The sequence below is a fragment of the Xyrauchen texanus genome, chromosome 45, assembly GCF_025860055.1.
Source record: "Xyrauchen texanus isolate HMW12.3.18 chromosome 45, RBS_HiC_50CHRs, whole genome shotgun sequence".
Lineage (NCBI taxonomy): Eukaryota > Metazoa > Chordata > Actinopteri > Cypriniformes > Catostomidae > Xyrauchen > Xyrauchen texanus.
Genome location: NC_068320.1, coordinates 14,261,945 through 14,279,362, shown reverse-complemented (window position 1 = coordinate 14,279,362; position 17,418 = coordinate 14,261,945). Strand labels below are relative to the sequence as shown.

Here is a 17,418-nt window from a genome sequence, read left to right as displayed (position 1 = left end):
GTCAAATGCTTCAATTTAACCAATTTATTAATACATTTTCTCAAGATTTAAAATTATTACCCCTTACTCTTAAAACAAAATAAAGAAATATTTAATGCAAAGATATGTATAACTTGGACTATAATAGAATAATTTTTTTAAGGAAATGAGGTAAATCAACATAATGACACAAATGCTGTCTATAGAGCTTAACCTGTATAAAACCTGGAATATTCCTTTAATTTCTGACCTTGTATCCAATCATATTCCATTTACTTTTTCCATATATGTTTTAAACAAAATGTAATAATGATGATAGAGAATTGCTATCCCATATCAGAAAACACAATTGCTTCAATGTCTCCATTAGAAAGACTCAAAGGTTATGAATTTACCACTAAAAACTCAAGTGGGCACAACGTGTCCTAAGCTAAAGAAAGAAAGAATTTTCCATGTAACATTTTTGGGTAATTCAATACCAGGACTACCTGAGAAGTTGTGGCTGGAACAACACAATATATGAGCAGTGATAACGAAATAGTACACATTATTATTGTCATATTATGAAATAGAGATTGTAATAATATTGTAATAACTTTAAAAATGGCCAGTAATAACAGTATAAACGTTTAGTGAACTCGAACCAAGGCAGTAATACTAACAGAATAAAGTAACTCTAAATGAATTCCATTCCTCTTATTCTCTCACAGTTGAAGAAAAATGTCAAGCTTACCAATGAAGTCCCACACAAAGAAATTCTTCTGAAACAGTCGAGCTGTGCGAAATCCATGATGGAAGAACTGCTCCAGGGCCCACACCAGTCCACCTTCTCCACACAGCAAAACTGTAAGACTACCCCTCTGAAGTAAAGACGGAGAGAATGTCAGATTAAAAACAAGTGACAATGGCAGACATGGAGCGACACCATTCATAAATCATGAGTCATACTCGCCTCTTTCTCTGGTTTGTGGAAATGCTTTATAATGTTGTTCACTGATTCGCCGATTGATTCCTGTATCTGAACTGTTGTTGGTTCTAATGAGAGAAGAGATTGCTTTTAACCATAAGAACAAAGAATAGAAATAAACATAATGATAGAAAAACAGGGCAGACACTTCCACTAACTAGTATGAGTCTTATCAACTCAAAACAGCAACATCAAAACAGATTTTTTTTTAAAAAATAAACAAAATCTGCAGAACTCACTATTTCCATGGCCCGTAAGTGATGTGATGCTGATCCGCCGAATCTGTGAAGGTGAGCGCTGAAGAGGCGGAGTTTTACACCCTCGTCCACCTTCGTCATTGTTGTACGGAACTACAAATTCACCAATCAGAACTCGCTCAAGACTGCCATCGTCGACACCCTTCCCAAGCCACTTGCCACAAGGGAACCTGGAAAGCGTAACAAGTGAATAATGTCAAAACCATACAAGGAATGTCAAAATAAAGCGAATGAGAAAATTTGTGAAGGGAAAGAGATAAGAGTAGGCCATACTTATATGTGTGTCCGGTGATCTCATTGCGGACCATGACACAATCCACCAGCCACTTGGCAAGCAAGCCAGAATTATCGTGACCCAGTTGCACTGTCGTCAGCTTTCCGAGATTCTGACACTGTAAGTCACATACATACAGAGATCGAGATAACAACGAGAGAAACATTGAGTGACTGTCTTTCAATAACTGAACAACCCCACAAACTGAGGGTCTGTGCTGCATTTTTAAAAGTGACACCAAGGGGGCCTGGGTAGCTCAGCGAGTAAAGACGCTGACTACCACACCTGGAGTTCACATCCAGGGCATGGTGAGTGACTGCAGCCAGTTGTCCTAAGCAACCAAATTGGCCTGATTGATAGGGAGGGAAGAGTCACATGGGGTAACCTCCTCATGGTCACAATAATGTGGTTCGCTCACAGTGGGGCGTGTGGGGAGTTGGGCGTGGATACCGCGGTGGATGGCGTGAAGCATCCACACATGCTATGTCTCCACGGTAACGCGCTAAACAGGCCACGTGATAAGATACGCTGGTTGACGGTCTCAGGCATGGAGGCAACTAAGATTCGTCCTCCGCCACCCAGACTGAAGCAAGTCACTACGCCACCACGAGGACTTACAGAGTATTGGGAATTGGGCATTCCAAACTGGGGAGAAAAAAGGGAGTATAAAAAAAAAAAAAAAAAGGTCACACCAAGACAGTAAAAGTGTACATTGTAATTGGTTTAGACCATAGTAAACAGAACACAACACCCTTATACAAACAAAGACCCAGGGGGTGTATTTCAGATATTTACTATCATCTAAGTTTTAAAGGAATGGTCCGGGTTCAATACAAGTTGAGATCAACATTCAACAGCATTTGTGGCATACGGAAGTGTATTGCATTCACTTGAGAAAAAAAAAATCTACTCTGTTTTTCTGAATTAACGAGTTAATTATCTCAGAATTACGAGATAATTTTTCATGGAAAAAAAGTTTTTGCTCTGTTTTTCTGAATTAACGACTTAATTATCTCAGAATTATGAGATAATTTTTCATTAGAAAAAATATTTTGTTCTGTTTTTCTGAATTAATGAGATCCCTCAAAAGATATATTTTAAACTTGGCCTTCAATACGAAGACATTACTGTCTATGACATTTGTAATACTGTCATGGCTGAGACACGCTTTGATCTTCCAAAGGACACTAATCAAGCAATAGACTTGTACTTGCATTTAACACGAGAACTACCGGAAGTCTAGAACTACTAGAATGGCCATAGTGGTCATTCTGACCGTTAGACTGTACCAAATGTCATGTCATATTTACATTCGAAACTTCTATTGACGTTTTAGAATGAAGCTTCTAATGTCTGTCGTCATATTTTATGGCGTCATCACCCTAAAAATTTATTGAATAAAATACAATAATATGGATTAAATGGAGCGCTAAGCGACATGAGATAGTCCTACATAATACGATCTTTTTTTGTAATATATAATAGTGCTAGACTATAAAAATACATAGGCCTATATATTATATATTAGCTGCTAGACTGCCCCGGAAGGTGCGTGCCTCGCTTTGTGTACAGCAAGTTTTTTCCACCACAGTGAAAATGGGTTTGAAAGTCTAAACGCCAACAAACATGGATTGAGGCGGAATATTTCGTTAGATAAATACATGTTGTGAATTTTGGAAATTATTACATCTATCCTTTTTCAAAACATGTTGACTTTTGGACTTTACAACGCTCTGGAGTTATTGGAAATTGGAAACAATCCTATGCAGCCACCACTGGAATCAAAATCCATGAATAAATGAATCTGTTATATTAATAATAAACACCACGACAAGAAATTTTAATTCTAATGAATGTGAAAATGTATTAGTTCATCGACAACCACAGAACTTGCTATTGTAGCTGATTACAGATACAAATGTGATTATTTATATTAAATTATTCTCCTAAAAGGGGCCCCTTTTTGTTCAAGTGAGCCCACTTTTAGGAGAATTAGTTCATAATGATTTTACAGCATACTATTTTCATTATAGTTTTACAGCATGATATTTTTGCTCACAGTAAAACAAATATTGCTTTCTAAATCAGTTTTCCCACAGTTTAGCGAATGTTCATATTCTTTATTAACCGCTTTGGCCATTTTGGTTAGGCCTATATGTGTTTCATACATGTCTAAGGTTTTTACTATGCATTGAAATACACTTTGGTGATGTTTTTATAAGCTATTGTATTGATTTGTTTTTATTTTACAAAGAGAATAATTTAATATAAATAATCACATTTGTATCTGTAATCAGCTATATTTTAACTGTTAATCTCATAAAAAAAAAAAAAATCGTGCATACCATAAATGGTGCCCTGAGAAATCACACTAATCACTTTAACAGAGTTAAAAAAACAAAACAATTGGGAGACAGCTCTCTGCCAATGGCATGAGATTGGGGGGTGGGACAACCTGTTTGTCTGATTGCAGTGGATACATTTTTTTTTTTATGTCTAAAAAAACATTTCCCTACATTTACCTGTCTGCCATATTAAAAACATTTGTTGTATGAAACTAAGATTAAAAAATTAAAACAATTTCAGACTTGAGAGGAACACAAATGAAAAGGAGATTTCAGAGTGGCAAGCAGATATATGGAGGAAGAGATGGATGGAGAGAGAGGGAGGAATAAAATGGATGCATGTGCACCTAACCTTGTAGGCGATGGAGATGTGCGTGTGAGGCCTAAAGGCAGACTGTGAGAGGACACAGAATGAGTTAGAACACGATAGGTGATTGACAGCAAGACAAATGGCAGTGATTGGCTCTCCTCATGGCTCAACTCCCACTATGGGGCAGGGCTAACTATAATATTTCCTTCCTTGGCTTACTGGCAGCGCATAAATATACAGGAGAGAGATTTTTTGATAACAAACACATGCGAGTCATTACAGTTTGGCAAAAAAAAAAAACATAATCTGGACATCAAGTGATTCATTTCAGAACTGAAAGAATCCACAAAATCTTTTGAAAGGCCAATGCAAAACAACATATTTCCCAACAACTGTTGAGTGAAACCTGTCAAAAACACATCTCATAACACAGTCATAATTGGGGGAAAATATAAGAAATTATATTTTGTTCAAAGAAAAATTATTGATCAAATAATTAAAGTGATAGTTTTTAGACCAAAAAAGGAAAATTCTCATAATTTTCTCACCCTCAAGCCATTCCAGATGTGTATAACTTTATTCTGTTAGTGATCAGATGCATTTCAAAGCTTCATTGGCCAAAAAATTTACTTTATCACAAAAACCAAAATTTCACAGTTTTTTGGCCCTGGCAGCTAACATCATTTCACTAATCATATCAGCAGCACCTGGGAAAGTGTGAACGAGCACTAGTCAGGTGAAATCACTCTATCATTCTGATTGGATTATAAGAGCAGACTGATTGCTATAAAAGGAGGGAAGAAGTGCTTCCAATCATTGTGTTCTTGTTCGCAATGTTTACCTCTAAAGAAAGACGTGCAGCCATCATCGCTTTGCATCAAAATGGCCTCACATGCAAGGAAATTGCTGCAAAGAATATTACACCTGAAAGAACCATTTACTGGATCATCAAGAACTTCAAGGAGAGAGGTTCAACTGCAGTGAAGAAGGCTTCAGGATGTCCCAGAGTGTCCAGCAAGCGCCAGGAGGAGTCAGCTATGGAATCGTGTCACCACCAGTGCAGAGCTTGCTCAATATTGGCAGCAGGTTGGTGTGAGTGCATCTGCACGCACATTGAGGTGAAGACTTTTGGACAATGGCCTGGTGTCAAGAAGGGCAACAAAGAAGCCACTACTCTCCAAGAAAAACATAAAGGACAGACTGAAATTCTGCAGGAAGTACAAGGATTGGACAGCAAAGGACTGGTGCAAAGTTATTTTCTCTGATGAAGCCCCTTCTGACTCTTTGGGACATCTGGAAAATCTATAGTCCGGAAAAGAAAAGGTGAATGCTACCATGAGTCCTGTGTCTTGCCAACAGTGAAGCATTCTGAGACCATCCATGTGTGGAGTTGCTTTTCATCCAAGGGAGATGGCTCTCTCACAATTCTGCCCCAAATCACTGCCATGTATAAAGAATGGTATCAAAACGTCCTGCAAGAGCAACTTCTTCCAACGATCCAGGAGCAATTTGGTGATGATCCGTGCATTTTCCAGCATGATGGAGCACCATATCACAAGGCAAGAGTGATAATGAAGTGGCTCGGAGATCATTACATTGAAATTTTGGATCCCTGGCCAGGCAACTCCCCGGATCTTAATCCAATAGAGAACCTGGTGTCAATCCTCAAAAGTCAAGTGGACAAGAAGAAGCCCACAAATTGAGATCAACTCCGAGCACTAATAAGGCAAGAATGGATCGCCATCAGTCAGGATTTGGCCCAGAAGCTGATATCCAACATACCAGAGTGAATTGCAGAGGTTATGAAGAACAAGGGTCAACACTGTAAATATTGACTCTTTGCATATATTTAATGTTTTTGCCAATAAAAGCCTTTAAAATGTATGAAATGCTTATCATTATTTTCCAGTATACCATAGAAACATGTGAAAAAATATTCTACAAATACTGAAGCAGCAAACTTAGCAAAACACAAAATGTATGTCACTGCCAATTCTTTTGGCCACAGCTGTAGGTCCATACAATGAAAGTGAATGGTGGCCAGAACTTTAAAGGTCCAAAAAGGATATTAGGGCAGCACAAAAGTAATTCACATGACTCCAGTGGTTTAATCCATGTCTTATGAAGCAATATGACAGGTTTGGGTGAGAAACAGATCAATATTTATGTCCTTTGTTTTTAATATAAATTATTCTCCCTGCCCAGTAGATGGCAATATGCATGAAGAATGTGAATCACAAAAATAAAAAGAAAGTGAATGTAGAGATCTATAATAAAAAATTACTTAAAATCTATTTTTCTCACCCACACCTATCATATCACTTCTGAAGATATAGATTTAACCACTGGAGTTGCATGGATTACTTTTTTGCTGGCTTTTGTTGAACTTCAAAAAGGTCTGTTCACAATTCACTTGCTTTGTATGGACCTACAGAGCTGAAATATTCTTCTAAAAAACTTTTTTTGTGTTCAGAAATTCTGGGATGGCATGAGAGTGAGTAAATGATGAGAGAATTGTAATTTTTAGGGTGAACTACCCATTAATAAATTATTTATTAGGACCATTACAACTATTTTCATGACATTCAAGTACATTTCATGCCACACAAATTGTATTACTGTAATGGTTCAAAAAGAACAATCTATATTTTTAAATTGTAAAGTATTTAGTCATCATAGTGGTATTTGTTATACAAATAAAAATATTGTATTTAATAAGTATATTTATCCGTTTCTTACTCTAATGCAGACAAATATTCTAATAAATGTAATTATAATTAATCAAGATTAATCACCATTTAGAATAATGGGAATTACAAAACTCCAAATTAAAACATCTATTATGGCACGCATTACAGTAATGAGAATTTTTGGGGGAAATTTGCTTAATTGTCATTAAAATAATGGAAAAAATCTTGATGTTCTTAAAATCAGGGTTAACTTTCCTGATGCAAAATATAATTTCTCATTTTCATGTCGATTTTGTCATGAAATGTGAAATATCATCTGTTATCATCACATTCTCCTTGAAATGATGTTTAGTTTTGTTAAATCTCTATCATAGTTAGCAGATATCTTAAAGGTCTGCATTCTTACCATCCAACAGGAATACAAAACGTGTGCCACACTCAATATAAATAGCTATATCAGTTTCAGCCATTGTGAATATGGACCAGGATATCTAAAGTGTGATGTCACCGCACTCACATCAAACGTCATTTCCAGAATGTTCTTAGTGATCTGCAAGATGCCGGAGTCACCCAGCTCGCCAGAAACACACAACCAGGGATTGGACGTCGTCATGGCATTACTAAGCTTCTTGATGGGGATGATGACAGCTCGATATGGAATCACTTGGGGGGTAGAAAGAATGTGTAAATACAGTATGGCAGTAAACAGGGCATTATACATAACAATAAAATATTGATTTCCTGCCTGATTGAAAATATATTCCCATTGTTCCTAAACTATATATTTTTTAAATGTACAGCATATTAATATGAATTCTTTGTGCCTCAATCCTTCTCCATCTCTTCATACCATCAGTAGAATGAAATGTCTTTATACACAGAGCTGGACATGATGGATAGATGGATGGAGAGAAATGCAGTTTTTCTGCCATTTGTGTGTGTGTGTTTGAATCAAGAGTAAACAAATACTCAAGATTGGGACTGACCAAATGTAGAACTTTAAGAATCAATTATTGAATTAATCAACTAATTGGAAACCCATTTTGCTCAACCAGGGGATGTTTTCTTCCTCAATGTCTATGGTGGTCACGGCCCTGGTTTGCATATCTGTACAGCTGTATGTGTGTCTATTTCTCTGGGACGCACTTATGGTGGTGAAGACGCTGGTGAAACAGAAGTAGTCCACAGCATTCAGACTCAGGAGATGAAAGAGAAACTGCTCTTTTTCCTCTTCACAACGCAAGAAAGCATAACGCTTGTACAGCTTCCTGTGGGAACATCACATACTTAAAAACAGGTGCATCTACTTAAAACAGGTCAGCGTGTGTGTACTGAAATACTGAAACTTAAATTCAACTTTGCACTCAAATTGTTATGTTAACAATGTGTGTGTGTGTGTGTGTGTGTGTGTGTGTGTGTGTGTGTGTGTGTGTGTGTGTGTGAGAGAGAGTCTCTGTAAATTGGAGTATGATTGTAAGTGTGTGAACTATCGTACTTGGTTAAAACCTGTTTAGATAACAGTTGTTTGAGATGCTGGGAAAGCAGTTTTTTCTCCAGAGACAGACGGATCCAGGCACGTGCTCGACCTACATCTGTCTTAATCTCCCCCATGTTCTGGATGTGTCTGAGAGTTTAAAAGAGAAAAAGAACGATAGAAAGAGAGAGAGAAACAGCAAAAACAAAAGCAATCGCGATATTGAGCATATGTGGGTTGGAAAGGCCAGAAGCAACTGAACATTGTGGGTGTACATCGATTGGTCTCTGTTAACAACAGACATCATCTTCATTTAAAAATTACCCAGCTGAATTATTAATCACTCCTGTATGCACTGCGGTTTACAACATTAAACTGTCCCCAGACAGTGAACGCACCTCATATCCTGTGTTAGTGATACACGTAACACAGGAAGGCCAACACTGGACTCCAGCTTACGTCTTTCCTGCCCATTAGACACTGTACAGAGAGAAACACATACAAACACAAGCTTTATTACTCTTAAACACGCCTTTGTGAGGAGAATGTAGAAATGTTAGGCCTCCAACAATGTACAGTTACATCAACATAAACACATCTAGCTATCTAGCTAGCTAGACGTGAGGTCGCATGTCATTGCTTTCTTGGGATCATTTGTTTACCAGAGTATGTTTCTGACCTTATGGTGTAATTCTATAAGTATGTTTAAATGCACTTTAAAAGTTACATTTCATTTGGACTAAAACAAAAATGTATTTTTTTAAAATGTCACTAAAATCATACAAGTACAATGTTTCAGACCAAGATTGTAGCTACTGTAGCTCGGATTTGTCCAGCATGTCCCTTACAAAAAAAATCTAGAGTTCTGACAAACAACACTAAACTACTACTGCACTAACGCCAACCAGGATCGCTTGCAACCTGGGAGTGATGGTAGATGACCAGCTTAACTTCACAGCTCACATCTATCAACCGCCCGTTCTTGCAAGTTCTCACTTTACAACATCAGAGATATCAGACCTTTTCCATTTGAATATGCTGCACAAGCTCTGGTCATCTCAAGACTGGACTACTGTAATGCTCTGTTGGCCAGCCTCCCAGCTAGAATGATTAAGCTACTGCAGATGGTCCAGAATGCAGCAGGGCATCTGGTCTTCAATCAGCGAAAGAGGGCTCACACCACCCCACTTTTGATTTCACTCCTCGGGCTAACAGTAGCTGCCCACATCAAATTCAAGTCTTTGACTCTGGGCTTCAGGACAGCCAGTGGAACAGCACCCTCTTACTGCAATTCACTCCTCCAGGTCTATGTCCCAACTCGCTCTCTGCGGTCAATTAACTATTTAGCTTCTATGCTACTCCAACCACGTTGAGAACTTGGCAGTGCGATAATGACTTTTCTTTGACAAATTGCTTGCTATGCTCCTCATTTGTACGTCGCTTTGGATAAAAGTGTCTGCTCAATAACTAAATGTAAATGTACACTTGCTGAAAATTTCCCACTCATTATTTTCACATGCAATTTTCCACAAAGGTCTTCACTGGTAGAGGTGAACCTGGAGCAAACCTTTAGCGACAATGAAGAGTTTGCCAGAACTCTGATTTTAGTGAAGGGTATACCGCAATTTAATCAAACCACAATTGGCCTCGGCATTGTGCTAGTTCTCCGAAAGATACACGTCAAATATTTGATTATGCATTGTGTCATGCATACTTGGACAGACAGATGAAGACTGTAACTTGATTACGCAAAAACCTGCAGTAGCTCGATTTTAACAGCATATGTAATTGTACTGTATGTATGTGTGAGGAAGATTTCTTTACCTGGCGACTCGGACAGCAGTTCGTTTTTCTCTTCTCTTGCCTGGTAGTGCAATAAATGAGACCACAGCGCAGACTTCCCCTATAAACAAAGTTTACAGAAAACAATGCTTACCAGCAATAGGTTGTGTTGCACCAATGCATTGTCCAGTATTTATGCGAGTCAACCTCACCTGTTTGACCTGTAGGCCATGGCTCCATATTCTCTCCAGTAGGTCGCACAGGCTTGCTATGAGCGTGTTCTCCTCCAGCCCTGTGATGTTCGCCTCTCCGTGTCCCAGTTCAACAGCCTCTCTCCCCATCTTCTCCACCAGCATACGCTTGGTCTAAGAATCCACCAATAAACACCATTTAAAAACAACATGCCAGACTTTTTTCTCTCTGATCTGCCTTCTCTCTAATGTCTCATTAATGCAAGAGACAACAAAGCCAGACCAGAAATTAAGCTTGTGTTTGGATCCTATTTGGTAAACTCATCCAGACCTTCATCTTGCATTCTTTCAGTAAGCCCTCCACAAACTTCCAGTTGGTCTGAGCGATGACGGCTGGAGAGAGGTCTGATAGTTTGGGTTGTCTCAGGATCTTCCCCAGGTTACGGGCTTCCTGCATGTGTTTCTAAATAGAGATCAAGGCACAGACATATATGAGATCACACACAACGAGAGTTCAAATACATTATGTGGCTCACTTAAAATAAAGTAACTGTCAAGGTTGAATTTAAAGTCTTTGCTTTTTATTAAAGGGGACAAAATCTACATAGCCCCTTAGAGCAGTGGTTTTCAAACTTTTTCAAGAGGGACCCTTTTTTTTTTTTTTGACGCGACCCATAGGCTTGTGCGCAGAACAAAAAGCACTTTTTTTTAACCACTTTTGATGATGCACGTGCACTTTCTGATCCTTGACGCGATTGGAACGCAAAGTCGATTCTGAAATAATTTGATCAAGCTATAGGCCTACATACAGGAATGTTAACCAATTAATAGCCTATCGTTTGCTGCATGCTTAAAAAATACACAAAACATATTCCACAACAAACTCTTTAAATGTAATATTCATTATATACAGAACAGAACAAGAATTAAAAAATAATAATAACTTTAAACAAGCCAAAACGAAATAATTTAAAGCGAAAGTAAAAGTAAGGGGCATTATGCTCACGTAACTCTCTCATTAGAATCACGTTGCAATATCAACAGGAAAAAAATCATCCTTTTCACATGCGCAAAAATGTGCTTGGAAACATCACGTGGAGCGGTACGTGCTTACGCTGAATAGTAGGCTACGAATTGTAGGCCTACTACTGACTATTTTAACAGAGCAGTGTGATTTTTATATTAGTTGACTATTTTATTATCATATTTTGCCAACTTTTCACCGCATATTACGCACATTGGTATTGCTGCATGGACTGCGTCCGAACAGTTGACAAACACAAACTTCAAAAAATCATCTTTATATGGCCTTACTTCGGGTTTCTGCTTTTTCTTTGCTGGGAAAGTACTGCTACTCTGTTGACATGCATCGCCTTCATTATCTTCCCTGCTGATCTCCGCTATTCGCGGCAGGGTTTGATGGTTGACCGCGTTTTCTGCTGCTTCATTTAAAGGGGTCTCGGTCTCTGACCCTCTTTTTCTTGTGAAAAAAATCGTAAATGGTTTTTGACTTTGGTTTGCTCATGTTCAGCATAAAATAAATTCATTACGGGCTACTAATTTCACGGTACCGAATATTTTCATCATCTCATGGGAAAATAAAATAAAATGGCTGCATATCAACAACACTGCGCACAAGGTTTTTTGTTTTGTTTTGTGTTGCCTAGGGCTACGAGTAGGTCGGTCAGCCGGTCAGGTGACATGTGGATTATTTATTTTGCATGAATTTGAATGTTTTTTTTTTGTGTACTTCTAATCAAAGCTATTATTATTAATATTAATATTATTAAAAAACGAAATAATTTTTTTTTTTTTTTTTTTACATTTTAAATCACTGGCGACCCATTTTTTAATTCTCGCGACCCACCCGAGGGTCGCGACCCAGGGTTTGAAAACCACTGCCTTAGAGGACAGGATCGGATCTTTTGATTTTTTGCATTCCCTCGCTATAGTTTTCGCAAGTTTAGCATGAACTTGCAATACATTTACCACGGTTTCATTATAGAAACCATATTTTTTACCTTGATATTAGCTATAAAACCATAATAATAATAAGAATAATAAGAAGAAGAAGAAGAAGACAGGAAAATGAAAACTATAGTAATAGAAATCATAATGATTTCTATTATCTTGGCAAATCTATAGTAAAATCATGGTTACTATACTGTCTTAAAACCATGGTTTCTGCCCAAGAAACATGGTTACTTAACTTACTTTTCATAGTTACTACAGAATTACTATAGTAAAACCATGGTTTCTGCCAAAAAACAAAAACTGGTTAGCCTACAACAGTCATGGTTACTACAATGTTACTTTAGAAAAATTATTTCCACCTAAAAACTACGGGTACTACATTCTTCAATTTTACTATAGTAAAACTACAGTTAAACTATTGTATTTCTGTAGTAAAACCATAATTACCACAAAATTATGATTTTCATTCCTATAGTTTTCATTTTCCTGTATTACCACTATGATTTCACTTCAAATATCATGGTTAAAATGTGGTTACTGTATTACAACCATGGTAAATATATTGCGACAGAATGTAAACTATTTCAGAAAAACAATTCCCGCCCTGTCCCCTAAGGGGATCCGTAATAATCAAACATGTCCAGTATTGATGCCACAACCACTAGTACATTAACATTTGACCATCCCTATCTACTTATTCAGTTTTCATCAACTTGGCAGAAATGTAATTACTCATTCAACATGCAAAGAGGTAAGTCAATCATGACCAAGGTCACTAACATATCTTAAAGGTCTTAAAGGTACAGTAGCAAAAAAAAAAGAAAGAAAAAAAAAAAAGTAAAATTCTACAAAAAATCTATAATACATCCCCTATGAAGCTTTAGGGTGTTTCCAATACAGGAAACAGGATGCATTGGGGCACAAGAGGAAAAATCACACTCTGAATCACACAGTAAAAGCAGATGCTTACAAATTTTCTGTGTGCTTCTGAAAGGCTTGTTATTTTTGTGTGACTAGGTTGGTGAGCATTCGCTACAGAAACTATTGTTTATGAGACATGTGGAAATATCCAGGGGCAGGATTGAGTGCACAAGAGGTCAAAGGTCACTGAGTGCCTGTAGGTGGAGCTTCAAGGAATCTGGACTTCAGGGAGGAGTTTGTTAAGGGCATGTTAGAAATGCGTTTAAGTTGGTCACATAATGGCAGGCCTCCACATACCAGACAGTAGGCCGAGGAGGACTTTTGGGCAGTTTAACGGGCGGGGGTGGTGCCTTATCCCACTCCCAGAAAGCCATAGAGTTCTGCAGGAGCAAATACCCCTCCACCTGCCATGAGGTGGAACAACCCACATCCCACAGCATCCAAACGACAGACACGCACACAAACAAAGAAGAAAAGAAACAGAAAGGAAAGAAAAAATGCAGCATGCACATGAATGCGATGCAGTCACACAAGACAACAGAGAAACTTAAGAAAACATGAACACACTTTAAAGACCCCATGAAATGTGGGCTTTTAGTCTATGTCTGTTAGCTTTGAGGTCATCTATATGCTAGTGTACTCAAAAAAGTTGATTAAATGAACTATTAGCAGATATACACATTTAAAAAACAGTGTTTCTCTTATCGGAAAACCAAAATACAATTCACCTAATTCTGACTAGGGTTGGGAATCGTTAGGAAATTTATGATTCCTGTTCTGATTCAGATTCCTCTAAACGATTCTGTAATGATCGTTTAAATAACGACTCTTTCGATTGGGAATTAAATACACTGTAGACCTGTGTGATTTTATGCTGTAGAGTCAGTAGAGGTGGAAACACTGTCAGTGTATTTGAGGACGGTGTTCCAGCCACATCGGCAGAAAATTGCACGCTGGAGAACCGTTAACGGAACCGAAAGTCACGAAGAACATACGATTCTGGTATTTTTTTTAAAGAATGGAACCGTTTCTGAACAAGAACTGGTTCTCGGTTCCCCACCCTACTTCTGACTAGCACAAAGCAAATCAAGATTCACAGCTGTGATGTAAACGACAGCATATTGTCTATTTAAAGAAAAAAGCAAAATACCTTTTTGATATGACCATCTTCCCGTTTCAATAGGGAATATGTCAATACAGGAAATAAAGATGCTTCTCAAGTGATTTCATGTGGTCTTTAAGATGGAGATTCAGATATAGAAATGAAAAAAGGCAGATTTACATAAAGCTCAAGAGGTCTTTGCACAGAGTATGATTCATCATGAGCATTAACAAGTCAAATTGTATGTAAACCACTTTCAGCTGGAAATTCAGACATCATCTGCAGCCAGCATTCAGTGATAAACAGTAATTCTCTATAAATCACTATGTCTCAACTGCCTTTTAATCAGCAGTTTAATTCATTTTGTGGATCTATGCAGAGACATCTTTATCTACAAACATCTGACAAATGAGACCCTCTGCAAGCAGTAGTTACATAGAAGACGAAAGGCTTAAAGACTCAAGAAGGGAGAAATTGTGTTTAAAAAAAGTATCCATGCAAATTAAAGGCTGTACACTGAACAGATTGGTGAGACGTGAGGAGAGGCTGAAGAGGAAGGAAGAGTCCAGTCTCACCTCTTTCAAATCATTGTCCAGCAACAGATGTTCGTTCTGCTGTCTGTGTCGGTCTACTCTACGCTGAGTTGAGCATGTGCGACTGGACCATCTGCTGAAAGACAATTTAGATTAGTCAGTCACGCACACACACAGACATTAAAAAGATATTAAAATGAATAACAAACAAATGCAATTTTCCTGAAAGGTGCACACTGCAAAATTTGTGTTTGTTATGTTGACACCGAGGGGCCCTATTTTAAGAGTGCCGTGGCTTAAACGCAGTGCCATGAGATACATCATATGCACAAAGTCAGTGGGCATGGACACAAAGTTATAATATTTTCGTGCAAGCATGCGGTAAGTCTAGGCACAAGTGGGTTGGCGAAACTACATGAAAAGCGCTAATGGGCTGGGTCAAGTGCAATTTAATTCTGAGGAACTTCTGTTATTGCACTTCTGCAGCCTATTATATATTCCATTCCCTGTCAAGCAACGTCACTATAAATGAAGACAGCCCCTTTATAAGAATTTGTTAGCATGAATGGGTAGTATGCGATGCATCTCCTGCTCTGTTTGTCGCGGTGCTTCTCCGGGTCACGATGTGTGTGATTAATGTTCTCTATCGGCCTCTCTGGGACTGTTGGCTCACGTCCTGCTCGCCTGTGTCTCATCTGCTTGAAATATGCTTTGCTTCTCTTCCATTGTTCATTGTTTTGTAATGTATATTCTTGCCGTTCAAAAGTTTTGAACACTTGACTGAAAAGTTTCTTGATCTTAAAAATCTTTTGATCTGAAGGTGCATGCTTAAATATTTGAAATTAGTTTTGTAGACAAAAATATAATTGTATATTTCATTACAAAATTAAATTATTATTTAAATAAGGTTTTGAAATGGATAACTTGGACTGAATAATAAAGAGAAGCACCCAATAAGTGCCCAACATAGATGTGAACTCCTTCAATACTGTTTAAAAATCATCCCAGGGTGAAACCTCAAGAAGTTGGTTGAGAAAATGTCAAGGAGTAAATTTAAAAAAATCTAAGACTAAGACTACTTTGAAGATGCTAAAATATGACAGTTTCATTTTAGACTTTTTTTATTCACAACATAATTCCATTTCTGTTATTCCATGGTTTTGATGAATATTATTCTAAAATGGGAAAATAATGATAATAATAATAATAATAATAATAATAATAAAGAATGAGTAAGTGACCCTAAACCGCAAGAACTTCATTACCCTAAAATACACCCACAGATTGCGTGCGTGAACCCACAGATAGCGCAAACAATCCAACCTACGGCCACTTGCGCTGGCATGAAAATTGTGCTTAGAATTAGCACTGCCACCAAAAATTGGATAAGACGTAGCGTACAGTCATTGGGCATCACGCTCAGGAAAATACAGCCTCTAATGGCATAGATGGAGCATTACACAAAAACAGAAGTTCTCAATTACCAATGCCATTGTAAAAATGCGCTATACACAGTGAGCCATGATTAATTTGTTCTGCGAGTGAAAGTCTAATTATAGGAGATTATCGAGATAAAGCAAGTTATATTTGGCTGGTCATACAACAAACATGTCGCCACTCTAGAATGTGCACCAATCACCATGTAGAACAACACCACTTTTTCTTAGTGTATAAATATCATTATAAAATATGTTTCAAATATGAAAAGTTCAACAATTATCGAGTGCACTTTAAAGCAATTTATACATCAAAATAGATTTCGTAATAAATAAAAAGGCTTATATTGTCCTCCACAAATAAATACAAGCCTTTTTACACAGCTTTCTGGAATATGTGATTGCTGCATTCTGCAATCAAATATCTTTGTACAATGACCGGCAAACTATAATTGGCCATCCCATGCAAATGATTTCCCGCATAGATGTGGTAGATTTTTTTATCTCGTAGCACAAAACAAAAAAAAATTCAACTCAAGTATTTCATGTCCCTTTGTATATTTCACATGTATCTTCACATTGAGATATGGATCACCCTGTTGGGGTTTTTTTTTTAACATCTGTTTTTTTGTCCAAAAAGTTAAACTAATATTGATGTTGAAATGGGTACATCACATGATCTTGCCTTCATACAGAAAGACTCACTTGTTGTTGGTAGGCCCTGTGGCGAGCACGTCAGCCTGCAGTCTGGGGAAGAATCCCTGCTGGTATTTTCCTTGACCAATCTTCATATCCAGCAGGTGAGGATGGATGGCTGTGTGGTCGATCTTCCTTAGCCGTTGCTCAATGGCCTGAGCTGGAGGGGAGCAACAGAGCTCTGTAAGAGTTCAGTTATCATTTACTCACCCTCATGTTGTTCCAAACCCGTATGACTGACTTACCTCCATGGAAGTTAAGTAGAATGTTGAAGACTGACAGTCTCAGTCACCATTCACTTTCATTGTCACAAGGAAAAAATATTAAATGAAAGTGAATGGTGAATGAGACAAAAATTTCTACCTAACATCTCCTTTTGGGTTTCACGCAAGAATGTTTAGGGTGGTTACGACCCTGGTTTGAAGTATTGCTAGTATGTAACAAATAGCCAATAATCAAGACTACTGTTTTCACAATACATTTTGTA

The 17,418-nt window shown here is 37.7% G+C and overlaps 1 protein-coding gene across 7 annotated transcripts in view; it reads right to left on the bottom strand.

Annotated features, from left to right (window-relative positions):
* LOC127637462 (DENN domain-containing protein 5B-like) overlaps positions 1-17,418 on the bottom strand; it is a 56,636-nt gene that overhangs the window by 3,857 nt on the left and 35,361 nt on the right. For 2 of the 7 annotated variants that reach the window (XM_052118542.1, XM_052118546.1), the window contains 14 exons: positions 16,941-17,091; positions 14,842-14,935; positions 10,601-10,732; positions 10,291-10,443; positions 10,121-10,199; positions 8,695-8,776; positions 8,318-8,446; positions 7,969-8,090; positions 7,340-7,485; positions 4,175-4,216; positions 1,477-1,595; positions 1,186-1,373; positions 932-1,014; positions 713-839 (listed from right to left, as the gene is read on the bottom strand). In XM_052118542.1, coding sequence (XP_051974502.1) covers positions 713-839; positions 932-1,014; positions 1,186-1,373; positions 1,477-1,595; positions 4,175-4,216; positions 7,340-7,485; positions 7,969-8,090; positions 8,318-8,446; positions 8,695-8,776; positions 10,121-10,199; positions 10,291-10,443; positions 10,601-10,732; positions 14,842-14,935; positions 16,941-17,091 — 1,647 coding nt within the window. The remainder of the gene's footprint in view (positions 1-712; positions 840-931; positions 1,015-1,185; positions 1,374-1,476; positions 1,596-4,174; positions 4,217-7,339; positions 7,486-7,968; positions 8,091-8,317; positions 8,447-8,694; positions 8,777-10,120; positions 10,200-10,290; positions 10,444-10,600; positions 10,733-14,841; positions 14,936-16,940; positions 17,092-17,418) is intronic. The other 5 variants (XM_052118544.1, XM_052118547.1, XM_052118545.1 and 2 more) reach the window with 3 other exon arrangements.